Raw genomic sequence first — 12,017 nt, forward strand, 5'->3', positions numbered from 1 at the left:
CTTACACCACAGCAGTATTGAATTCTGGATTGTGATTGGTCAGAAGGTGTTGATTAGTTTTCTATATTGATAATTGTTACAGTGAAGTTTTCTCTAAGGAGACGTTTATTTAACATTTATAGAAGGAGTCTCCAGTGTCAGACGTAAAGCTGTAATTTTAAGTTTTCTGACGTCTTCGGGACAGAGGAGTTCCGTAACATGACCAATCGCGACTGATGAAGGAAAGACTGTTTAATAAGCAAGAACAGTAGCTAGGAGTTCATAAATAAATAAGAAATCATACTGTTATAAAAGCATACCAACGTCAGGTTGGTGAGAGTAACTCCACTCAAGTGAAGAAAGTGTTCTTAGTTAAAAAGAATTTTTTCCCTGCAGCTGGATGGAGGATCTCAAGGAGCTAAAGGATAGGCGAGTGCGCCTGCTGGGTGACTGTCTGATCTGCGCCGCCTTCCTGAGCTACGAAGGAGCCTTCAGCTGGGACTTCCGAGACGAGATGGTGTACGAGGTGTGGCAGAAGGACGTGATGGACAGAGGCATCCCCCTGAGCCAGCCTTTCCGCATCGAGAACCTGCTCACCGACGAGGTCGAGATCAGCAGGTACAAGATGTTACCGTTTCACACACCTCCTGAATCGATGAAAAGTTGGGTTGAGAAACACAAGCTCGTCCTTCCCACGAGACCGACAAGTCTAATCATACTGTCATATCATGAATTTTCAAACGTTACACTAGTCCTAAATTATAAATCTGGAATAAAAAGTGTAGTGTGGTCAAAGCTTGGGGTCAGAGAAAATTCATAATGTCCACTTGAAGTTGTTTGATCATAAAGTTTGTGAACCCCTGATTCTAAACCTCCTTCATGGTTGTGTGGCTGCAGATGGGGGTCGGAAGGTCTCCCTCCTGATGAGCTGTCCGTGCAGAATGGCATCCTGACCACGAGAGCCAGCCGCTTCCCTCTGTGCATCGACCCTCAACAGCAAGCGCTTAACTGGATCAAGAAGAAGGAGGAGAAGAACAACCTCAGGGTCTGTTAATGTTCCTGTGTCTATTGTGGTTAGAGAGCCTGCTGCTGTGTGGGATTTTAAGATATATTTTGACACTCACAAGAGCGCAATAATGGGTGATGTGTACTACTGGAAAAAAATGCAGACATCAGACCATTGTGGTATATATGGGGTTTTATTTTTAGCAAAAAAAAAAAGGCAAAGCTGGCAGGATAATGGAGATATTTTTGGATGTGGGACAGTTAATAATCAAATTAGCTGTGGGGGCAGTAAACTGGGAGTAGGATTTATTTATTTATAAACCACTGGGGTAGTTAGCTGCAGGTTTTTGCCAGTATAAGACGAATAACTTCATGGGGAATAAATTAGCTGGGGGTATTTAGCTGTGGAGGTAAGTATCTTTAGGAGGGTATTTTTGGATATGGAGCTAATCCATTCTGGAGCCGCATTTGTGAATTAGCACTGGGGGTACATGTTGGTCTTGGGGCAGTTAGCTATGTAGGGATATTTACAGATAACAGAGTAATGATCTGTTTGGGGTATTTGGATTGATGGGATATTTGGGTGTAATATCCTTGTTTTATGTCGATCACATTAACACTCCACATGTGCTGTGTTTAATTTTAGAAGAAATTAAATCGTTTAATTATATCACATATCATTACATGCAATGAAATCTAACAACTTTCATTTTTATCTTAATTTAATTTAGCCACATTTTCCTAAACCGCTAAATGAGTCATTATTTGCTGCCATCTAGTGGCCCGAAACAGTCATTACAGCTAAAATATTACAGCCAGCGTAATGTAGTCTGTTTACCAGCTGAGGGCGCCATTTACACACAAACCCGTTAACTCGAGGCGAGAGTGATATCTGGAATGGAGAGAGGTGTTTGTTTGTTAACTCGAGGAAATTTTAGCATTTTGTCAGGAATTTAATTATGAACGAAGCTCTCATCTCTTATTCTATTTGATTTTCTTATTCTGCAATTTTGCAGTTTAACTAATTAAAAGTATTAGTTTTAAAATGATTTGGGTTGTTTTAAAAAAGAGTAGGCTGCGGTTAAGATTATTAGCAGAATATTTAAATTTATTTAAAACCACGTTCTTGAATAAAAGTCCAGTGATCCGCACAGAGCGCGCGCAGCACCCACATCCTGTGTCTGCGCAGCCTCGCTCGCGCTCTTTCACAGGAAGCCTGCCATTTTACCGGAAACCGGTCCAGACGAGAACACAAACACAACTTCCGCTGTCATGAGCGTTCTCTCCCTGTGCGCCCTGCCCTGTCCAGACTTCTTCTTCTTCTTCTTCTTCGGAGTTTAATATGGCAGATTAGACACCAACTGGTGTATTACCGCCACCTACAGGATAATCAAGTCCACTACCATGTCAGACTCTTAGATTCTGGAATAAAGCCCAGAGGCTTTTAAAAACCCAATCAGGATGGAGGTAACTTTATAATCCTTCAACTGAAGCAAAACAGGGAGAGAGACAGTGGTAACACCAAGGCCGGAGAGGTTGTTAAAAAACGTACGTCTATGCACACTGTATTGCACACATTCTAACAAAACATGAGAAATTGTCTCAGGAACTCTGCATTTGTCGCACAATCCATCTCTGTGTTTATTAATCAGATATAGATTGGAGTTTAGGGCACAATGCCCTAATCTAAGACGTGTCAGCACTACTTGCTGAGACCTAACTCCAGTTAAAGTACACTGGGAGCTTACAGAAGGCTGAATTGCATACAAGTGTCTCCCTTTCACATCTCTGTCCCACTGGAGCTGCCATGTCTGGAACACTTCCTCCATGAGTTTACTCCTTAGTTCAGTTCGACCTGGGCTAACCGACACAGAAATTGTGTCCTCTTTCAAGCTGTCTTTTGCACACTGATCGACTAGTTCATTCCCCTTAATACCCATATGGGCGGGGACCCACAGGAAAGAAACAACACAGCCACTCTTATGGAGATTATTCAGCAACAATAGAATGTCTGAGATTAGATCAGGGCGAGCATTTGAAGAGTATGTTTCAATACAGTGTAAGACTGATGAAGAGTCAGAGCAAATAATCACGTTTTTAGGCCGTGCCTCCAATACCCATTGAAGGGCTTTTAAAATACCCAAAGCCTCCGCTGTAAACACAGACATATTATCACTTATTCTATACCCGCATTTTAAATCTAGCTGTGGAACATAAAACGCACAACTCACTCTCCCTGACTCGGGATCTTTAGATCCATCAGTATAAATCTGCAAATGCAGATTCCAGTTATGTTGAATATGCTCCTGAACAGAGTCCTTAGAAAATTCAATCTCCTCATCATGTTTATCCTTGTGCAACTTAAAATCAATTTGGAAGGAGGGAAGGAGCCACACAGGTACTGATCCCCAATAGGAACTCTTAACTGGGACCATATCCAATAAGTTATAATCTTTGGCCCATATCATACATTGTCTAAGGAATGGATGGCTTCTCATCTGGTCAGAGGCAAATTCATAACAATCCATGAGTATGTGGCTTGTGGGGCAGATAGCAAACTTCTCCCTGAGCCTATTCCAATAGTGCAGAGAAAGCTGAACTCTTCTCACCATCAAAGGCTTCTCACCTGTTTCAACCAGAAGAGCAGAGGTCGATGTGGAGGCAAATGCCCCACAACAGACTCTAAGGGCCTTAAATTGAATGACATCTAGCCTCTTTAAGACAGAAATTGCAGCCGCACCATATACCTGGCACCCATAGTCAAAGATAGATCTTATCATAGCCTGATAAATAGTTAGTAAAGTGCCCTTTTCAGCCCCCCATGAAAATCCAGACAAACACCTCATAACATTTAACACTTTGCTAGTTTTTGTAATCACTTTAGAAACATGAACGTTCCAGGTCAATTTACTATCCAACCATACTCCCAAATATTTAAAACTATCCACTTTCTCTATAGAAGAATCATAAAGGGACAAAGAAATGTTCCACTTTTTCTTGCTACGGCTGAAAACTACAAATTTAGATTTGGCCACAGATATTTTAAACCCCCATTTCCTAGCCCACTTAACCACAGTATTCAGCTCTTCCTGCATCTTATTTGTAATGAAGGGAATGTTTCTACCCTTGACCCAGAGAGCCCCATCATCCGCATACAAACTCTTCCCAGTACCTTGGTTTAGATCTAAAAACATATCGTTAATCATTACATTGAACAAAACAGGGCTAATCACACTCCCCTGCGGAGTTCCATTGTCAATAGAGACTACATCTGACAAGACTTGCCCTACCCTCACCTGAATTGTTCGCTCCTCCAGGAAATTTCTAATCCACCCAAACATCCTACCACTTACACCATATCTAGAAAGCTTCACAAGAAGGCCCTCCCTCCACAGCATGTCGTACGCCTTCTCTATGTCCAGAAAGACACTGATAAGAGACTCCTTATTAGCAAATGCTCTTTTGATCTCATAGTCTAAGGCAATCACATTGTCCATGGTACTCCTCCCCTTTCTAAATCCACTTTGATACTCTGCCAATGCCCCCTTAGATTCTAAAAAATGGACCAACCTGTCTGTCACCATTCGTTCCATAACCTTGCATAAAACCGATGTAAGGGCGATAGGCCTGTACGAAGAAGGGGAGCTGGGATCCTTCCCAGGCTTCAACACCGGGATGACCACTGCGTGTTTCCATGACTTTGGTAGTCTACCTTGCCTCCATATGTCATTCATGAGACTGAGTAATTCATCCAGGAGGGCATCAGAAACATGTTTGAGTAATTCGTAATGTAGGTTATCCATGCCAGGGGCCGTCTTCCTGCCTGCCGCTATAGCTCTCTTTAACTCATCTAAAGAAAAGAAAACATTAAAATCATCAGACATTAATTCATGGGAGTACACAAACCCACCCACAGACTGGTTCATCATGTCCCGGCTTTCCTGGTCTACATTATCAAAGCTGTGAACCTTCCTGAATGATTCCACTAAAAGGTTGGCCTTCTCTGCAGGAGTCATAGCAGTCGAAGCCCCAACCACCAGGACAGGAATATCTACCTTCTTTCCTATACCATTCATCCTCCTCACAGTAGACCACAGTTGTGAAATAGGGGTATCACCTGACAGAGAGGAGCAGTATTCCCTCCAACTATCCCTCTTAGCAGATTTAATGACTCTCCTAGCCAGAGCCCTGCAGCGTTTATACTGTATAAGGTTGTCAACGGTGGGGTACCTCCTCAGGAGTCTAAAGGCAGAATTTCTTTCCTTAATAGCTTCATCACATTCTTTGCTCCACCAGGGGACCGCTTTCCTCTGTAGGCCTATGCCTTTCTTAGGAATAGCAGAGGCTGCTGCTGCTGAAATTAGGCCTGTAAGGTCAGAGTTCCACTGGTCTATTGACTCATTTTGTATGCTTGGAAGGAGAGTATCGCATACAGTTTCGAACTTTTCCCAGTCCGCTTTGAAAAAGTTGAGCCTCCCATCTGTCCTAATCATCTCAGCAGGAAGCTGCAGTCCAAAAGTTCCCAGCGTAGGAAAATGGTCACTACCTAAGTTGAAATCAAACACTTCCCATCCACTCTTGCCTGCCAACTCGCCAGAAACTAGCATCAAATCCAAGCATGACGTGGTCGACGACCCAAGCTGCACTCTAGTGGGGTGTCCATCATTAAGACAGACTAAGTTAAAATCAAACATTACATCTTCCACTACCTCCCCATTGCCATCCGTCTTGCCGCTTCCCCATAAAACATTATGCGCGTTGAAATCTCCTGTCCAAATAACTGGGGTGCGCACCTGACTTAATATATCAGCCAGCTCAACTGTGCGCAAACGTAAACACGGGTTGTAAAAATTAATCAGTGAAAAACGACCAGTAGTACTCCAAATTTCAGTCACTAGTACTTCTAGGGAAGACTCTATTGGAACAACCCTGAATTCAACGCCGACTTTAATAAAAGTTACACACCCACCACCTACCCTGTCCTTCCTATCTTTCCGCACAGATACATATCCAGGCAGGACAAAATCTAAAGATGGCTTCAGCCAGGTCTCCTGGACACAAATAACATGACAACTAATTTCACTAGAAGTGACAAACCTTTTAAATTCCTGCCCATTTCCAATCAAACTACGAGCGTTCCATTGCAGAAGATTAAAAACCATCAAAGCTACCTATTCCCTCCCATAGTGCTACTTTGGGACATCATAGGACGGCCATCCCTTTCTTTAAGAAACCGGAACAGAGATTCAGGGAGAATGTTCACTTGCAAATATTTGATTGCAGCCTTAGAGACTAATTGAACCACATCAGACTTGTTGACCACTCGAGAAAACTTCAATTCTGAGATTACGTCAGAGATAAATGCCAGAAGATCCATCTTTTTAATAACAAAGTTATCACTTGGAGTGGAAGTTACTTGGGCTCTAGGAGCTGGCGGCTGTTGAGGGAGATGGCCAGGACCAGCATTTTTAACTCTTCTTACAGCCTCCGCATAAGATATCTTATCAATTGTTCTGACTTTCTGAACTTCCACAGCGGTCGCATACATCCGACACCCCTTATACGCGGAACTGTGGTTTTCCCCACAATTTGGGCAGCACATCAAAGCCGCATCGCACTCCTCATATTTGTGGTCCCCCCCACACTTGCCACACTTTCTTTTCGAACGGCACACAGAGGCAACATGCCCATATCCCTGACAATGGAAACACCGCAGAGGAGGCCTTATATATGGCTTCACCTGAAAACTCAAAAATCCAATCCCAACACGACTCGGCATAACCGCCGAGTCAAATGTCAGCAGTACTGTTCGACTAGGCATTTTCTCATTGTTTCTAGTAATTAGGAATCGTCTAACCTCAACAATCTTTGTTCCCATAGAATTGTTCCGAATTTCCTCATCAGTAATGTCAATAGGCACTCCATAAATTACACCCTTTGCCCTTGTGCCAGTCCCCGGTACATATACCTCCACATCGCAGTTTCTAAGGGATGAGATAGAGAGGGCTTTCTCCTGTTGCGTTTTAGAATTACAAACCACTAGGATCCTGCCATTAGCCAGAGATTTTGCATGCTGGAAGCCACCCATTTCTTTCGACAAGCTTTCAGCTAAATGCACGGCGTTCAAGGTCTTGGGCGCATTACTCTTCAATTTCACAATTACAACAAACTCACTCCTTCTTGTTTTAAGGCGCTGAGACTCTTCATCACTCCCAACACTAAATCTACTCGGATTGTCTCTATCCCGTTTAGACCTACTCCTTGTAGGGGAAGGTCTAAACGTCCTATTGCCCTCAGGATCACAGTCTTCTCCTCCACTATCCATACTACTGGTGTCTGAGATCCCCATGGGGTTCTCCACAAAAGACCTGACCCCGTTCCCGTTAAAACGCTACTCTCCTGAACAGCTTTGCGACTGAACAGAGGTGACTGGTCGCATCACTTGTTTTCCTGTACCAACTCCCGGAAACGGAAATAGAATCCACAAATGAAGGTCCCCTGTCCAGACTGGAGGGGAGAAACACACACAAAGCGGGGAGGGGTGTGCGTGATCACGAGAACAAGAGACTGATGACATCACCACACAGCGAACCAATCAGAACACCAGCAGCTGCTCAACTCTCCATACTCCCAGCATGCATCTCTGCAGTCTGAGACACAAAATGAAAAAGTGTAGGATTTCGAAGTGTTTAATGGTTAATTTGGAGGATTATTATATCTGTAAAGTCCATGCAGTGTGTGTGGATTCAGATCAGTTCTGTGAGTCTCCTGAAGGAACTCTAACCCTAAAACACAAGGGTTGCGCAGTGAATACATTATTTAAAAAAAAAAGTGGGATTTTTTTTTTATTTTTTTTTACATTTGAGTGATCAGCATTAACAGTTTTACTTGTAATTATGGTTACTGGACATTAGATGGAAGTAGAGAATAAGAAATGTCCATCCATCCATTATCTGTAGCTGCTTTATCCTGTTCTACAAGGCGGCAGTCGCGGGCGAGCTGGATCCTATCCCAGCTGACTACGGGTGAAAGGCGGGGTTCACCCTGGACAAGTCGCCAGGTCATCACAGGGCTGACACATAGACACAGACAACCATTCACACTCACATTCACACCTACGGTCAATTTAGAGTCACCAGTTAACCTAACCTGCATGTCTTTGGACTGTGGGGGAAACCGGAGCACCCGGAGGAAACCCACGCGGACACGGGGAGAACATGCAAACTCCGCACAGAAAGGCCCTCGCCGGCCACGGGGCTCGAACCCGGACCTTCTTGCTGTGAGGCGACAGCGCTAACCACTAAGAATAAGAAATAATTTACTGTTATTTCTATTTCCAGATCTCCTCATTTAACGATCCAGATTTCCTGAAGCAGTTGGAGATGGCCATCAAATATGGTTTTCCTTTCCTGTTTCAAGATGTGGATGAGTACATCGACCCCGTCATCGACAATGTCTTGGAGAAGAACGTGAAAGGAGCCGAGGGACGGCAAATCATTGTCCTGGGAGACAAGGAGGTCGACTACGACCCCAACTTTAAACTGTACCTCAACACCAAACTGGGAAATCCCAAATACTCCCCGGCAGTGTTTGGCAAAGCCATGGTCATCAACTACACAGGTGAGTAATTGAGAGACTGTGGGCTTCATACACAGGGTTGTATTCAAGCCCACGCTTCTGTTTTAGACAAACCCTGCCCCCATATGCTTAACTCTTGTATGTAGTTATATTTAAGTTCTGAAAAGTATTGTACTTCTTCCCACTCCTTTTTCGAACAATGTGCGGTGTATTGTAATGTATTAGCTCATGTTATTTTATTTATTCTTTTTTTTGTCACTTTTTTCATTTTCTTTCTTTAGTTACATACATTTTTATACATGTTCGAAATAAATAAATAAATAAATTCAATTCAAAAGGTTTGAATATTGATGTGTGTATAATTTCAGTATTAAATCCTCACTGCACATTCAGTTCTAACGTAATTTTCTGAACAGTGTTCTGAAAGTGTTATGTTTGTGTTTGATCAGTTACGTTAAAGGGTCTGGAGGACCAGCTGCTCAGCGTCATCGTGGGCTTCGAGCGGAAAGAGCTGGAGGAACAGAGAGAGCGTCTGATCCAGGAGACGAGTGAGAACAAGCGTCTCCTCAAAGACCTGGAGGACTCCCTGCTCCGAGAGCTCGCCACGTCCACAGGGAACATGTTGGACAACGTGGAGCTCGTCCAAACTCTCGAGGAAACCAAGTCCAAAGCTAGCGAGGTACAGCAACATAAAGACATAACTCTTAAAGGAAAAATCCAGTCACACTAACAAGTGATAAATATGAGTGCGTGGCATGGATTTAAGAAAAAGCAGCAAGTGAATTACAGTTTTCACAATGATTAGATCAGTAATTTGTTTATCTACGGTAGTTAGATTTGGAAGCTACTACTAAAAAAATAACATTTTAAATAAACAACAGTTGTTACACGTCCACAAGAGACAAACTGCACATACCTCAGGTGATTTCTCATCTTGTGTGCACAGAGAACAATGCAGCAGTGCTTTAGTTCTTTCATCATTCCAGCTCATTTGTAGATCGCTAACTAGCTGAGCCAAATCTCCGCCATAACCGTGTCATATAGCTGGATTGTATAATATGGCTTTCAATCCAGAGTGCTTATTTTTTTCCTGCAGCATACTGATTTCTTTATTTCATCCTGACAGGTCTTTGAGAAACTGCAGCTGGCTGAACACACATCAGCAGACATCGATACGCTGCGTGACGGTTACCGTCCGGCAGCTAAACGCGGCGCCATCTTGTTCTTTATCCTGGCTGAGATGGCGCTGGTGAACAGCATGTACCAGTACTCTCTATCCGCCTTCCTCGAGGTGTTTGACTTCTCACTGCGTAAATCTCTTCCTGACTCCATCCTGTCCAAGAGGCTGAACAACATCATGAACACACTCACACACAACGTCTACAATTACGGCTGCACCGGTAAGTGAGCCAAGCACCGTATCAGTATTATTTGCAACATCCGATACTGTATTTTTTTTATTGTGAAACTGAAGCAAGCAATTTTATCACTTTTACTGATTGTCCTTGTGTGGTGTTTTTTTTTTTTTTTGTAATTAGCATGGCTTTAATGTACCTATAGGAGGTGCTAACTCTTTTTGACTTCACAGGTCTGTTTGAAAGGCACAAGCTGCTTTTCTCCTTCAACATGACCATAAAGATCGAGCAGGCGGAGGGTCGAGCCCCTCAGGAAGAGCTCGACTTCTTCCTTAAAGGTGACACACTGACAAAGCTCACTGATATCACTCTGCTCGAGAGAGGATGTGACAATCAACAATGCGTCCTTCTGTTATCATGCAGGGAACCTTTCGCTGGAGAAGAGCAAGAAGAGGAAGCCATGTGATTGGCTGCCTGATCAGGGCTGGGAGGATATTGTGCGTCTGACCGAACTTTTCCAAAACGAGTTCGGCTCATTGATGGGTGACATTGAAGAGAATCCCACCGTATGGCAGGATGTATGTTTGATGTTCATCGCTCACACACAGACATGTTTGTCATTGCTGCTTGTGCCGTGACAGCCAATATATTTCCCCTGATTTATTAGTGGTATGACCTGGACAACCCGGAGCAGGCTCCCTTCCCTATGAAGTACAACGAAAGTCTGACCACTTTCCAAAAACTTCTGCTTCTACGCTGCTTCAGGGTGGACCGAGTGTACCGTGCCGTCAGCGACTACGTCAGCATCACGATGGGAGAGAAGTAAGATGGAGGAGTCATTCATAAAGTGTTGTATATCTGTTAAATAATATCACATACCTCTAGGACAGTGTTGTGTATCTATAGTGCTTTGCATAAGTATTCACTCCCCTTGAATTCTTCCATAATTTGGAATTTTTAATGAACTTAAAGGGGAACAGAGGGCAATATAGAGAGTAAATATAACAATAAAACACACATTAACGAACCTTATTCAAGACTTACAAAAGTTTTTTCTTCTAAGGTTGGAAAGTTATAGTGTTTTGAAAGTAGCTCGAGCAAACTATTTCCGCAGTTTGAACAGCCCGCCATGATATTAATTTTATCCAATCAGAATGCACGTTCATTTTCTCTGCGTAACACTCATGACGTATGTATGTGCCCAGTTGTGTTGGCTCATTGAGGTTGGGAATAGCACGTGTGAAATACCTGTTTCTGCCTCTTGCGACGATTTCGCAAGTCCACGGGTGGCGCCTATCTCACTGCAGCAAATAAATTCTGCTGGACTCGTGAGCAACTCCACGTTACATTTTCCGCACGAGCACCACGCCGTGTCACCTGCACGCAGACGCTCTGCCCCACGCTCGCCACGCCCATGATCAGCATCAGTCTCATCCTCGCCGTCATCCGAGCTTTCTTCTCTTATTTCATCACCGGAGTCGAGAGTACCTCTCCTAGGTTCAAACTGGTACCCTTCTAAGCCATAGCCTGCTTGCAGTGTGTCTTGCGGGGTCTCTTCGTATGATTCGACAGAGCTGTCGCTTTCACTTGATGCGCCCGACGCCATGATTACACGCTTATCTCCTCTATTTCGGAGAGTTCCGCTAGTGCAGTGGGTAGCGCTGACGTCACGGTCTTTTAAAAATGGCGACTCTTGTGCGGTTTAGCATATAAAGTATTATCTTTACAATTACCAAGATATTTTGTTGTTTTCTAGTACATAAATTTGATAGAATACTTAAGAATACGTTACTTTGTCACATCAGCAACCGTATGTATTATATTTTGTACCCATTTAATTAGCATATTTGATTTATATGTAATATCTGAAGGTGCAAAACAGTTTCAGAGCCCCTGATCTAGACTATCTGATATCCGTAAAGCTTCTATAATGCCTCTTTTCCACCAAATCAGTTCCAGGGCTGGTTCGGGGCCAGTGCTGGTGCTGGTTCACAACTCGTTCAACTTGCGAGCCAGCTGAGAACCAGTTTGCTTTTCCATCTCTTGCGGTACTAAGGGAAGCCACGTCATTACGTCGCTGTATACGTCAGTTACGTCGCT

General features: G+C 43.5%; 1 protein-coding gene across 1 annotated transcript in view; it reads left to right on the forward strand.

Annotated features, from left to right (window-relative positions):
- dnah10 (dynein axonemal heavy chain 10) overlaps window positions 1-12,017 on the forward strand; it is a 111,534-nt gene that overhangs the window by 82,116 nt on the left and 17,401 nt on the right. Inside the window, exons 60-67 of the mRNA XM_060907535.1 lie at window positions 376-597; window positions 877-1,024; window positions 8,325-8,604; window positions 9,012-9,241; window positions 9,689-9,962; window positions 10,151-10,255; window positions 10,341-10,495; window positions 10,585-10,739. Of these exons, the coding sequence (XP_060763518.1) occupies window positions 376-597; window positions 877-1,024; window positions 8,325-8,604; window positions 9,012-9,241; window positions 9,689-9,962; window positions 10,151-10,255; window positions 10,341-10,495; window positions 10,585-10,739 (1,569 nt within the window). The remainder of the gene's footprint in view (window positions 1-375; window positions 598-876; window positions 1,025-8,324; window positions 8,605-9,011; window positions 9,242-9,688; window positions 9,963-10,150; window positions 10,256-10,340; window positions 10,496-10,584; window positions 10,740-12,017) is intronic.

This window comes from Neoarius graeffei, chromosome 24, assembly GCF_027579695.1.
Source record: "Neoarius graeffei isolate fNeoGra1 chromosome 24, fNeoGra1.pri, whole genome shotgun sequence".
Taxonomy (NCBI): domain Eukaryota; kingdom Metazoa; phylum Chordata; class Actinopteri; order Siluriformes; family Ariidae; genus Neoarius; species Neoarius graeffei.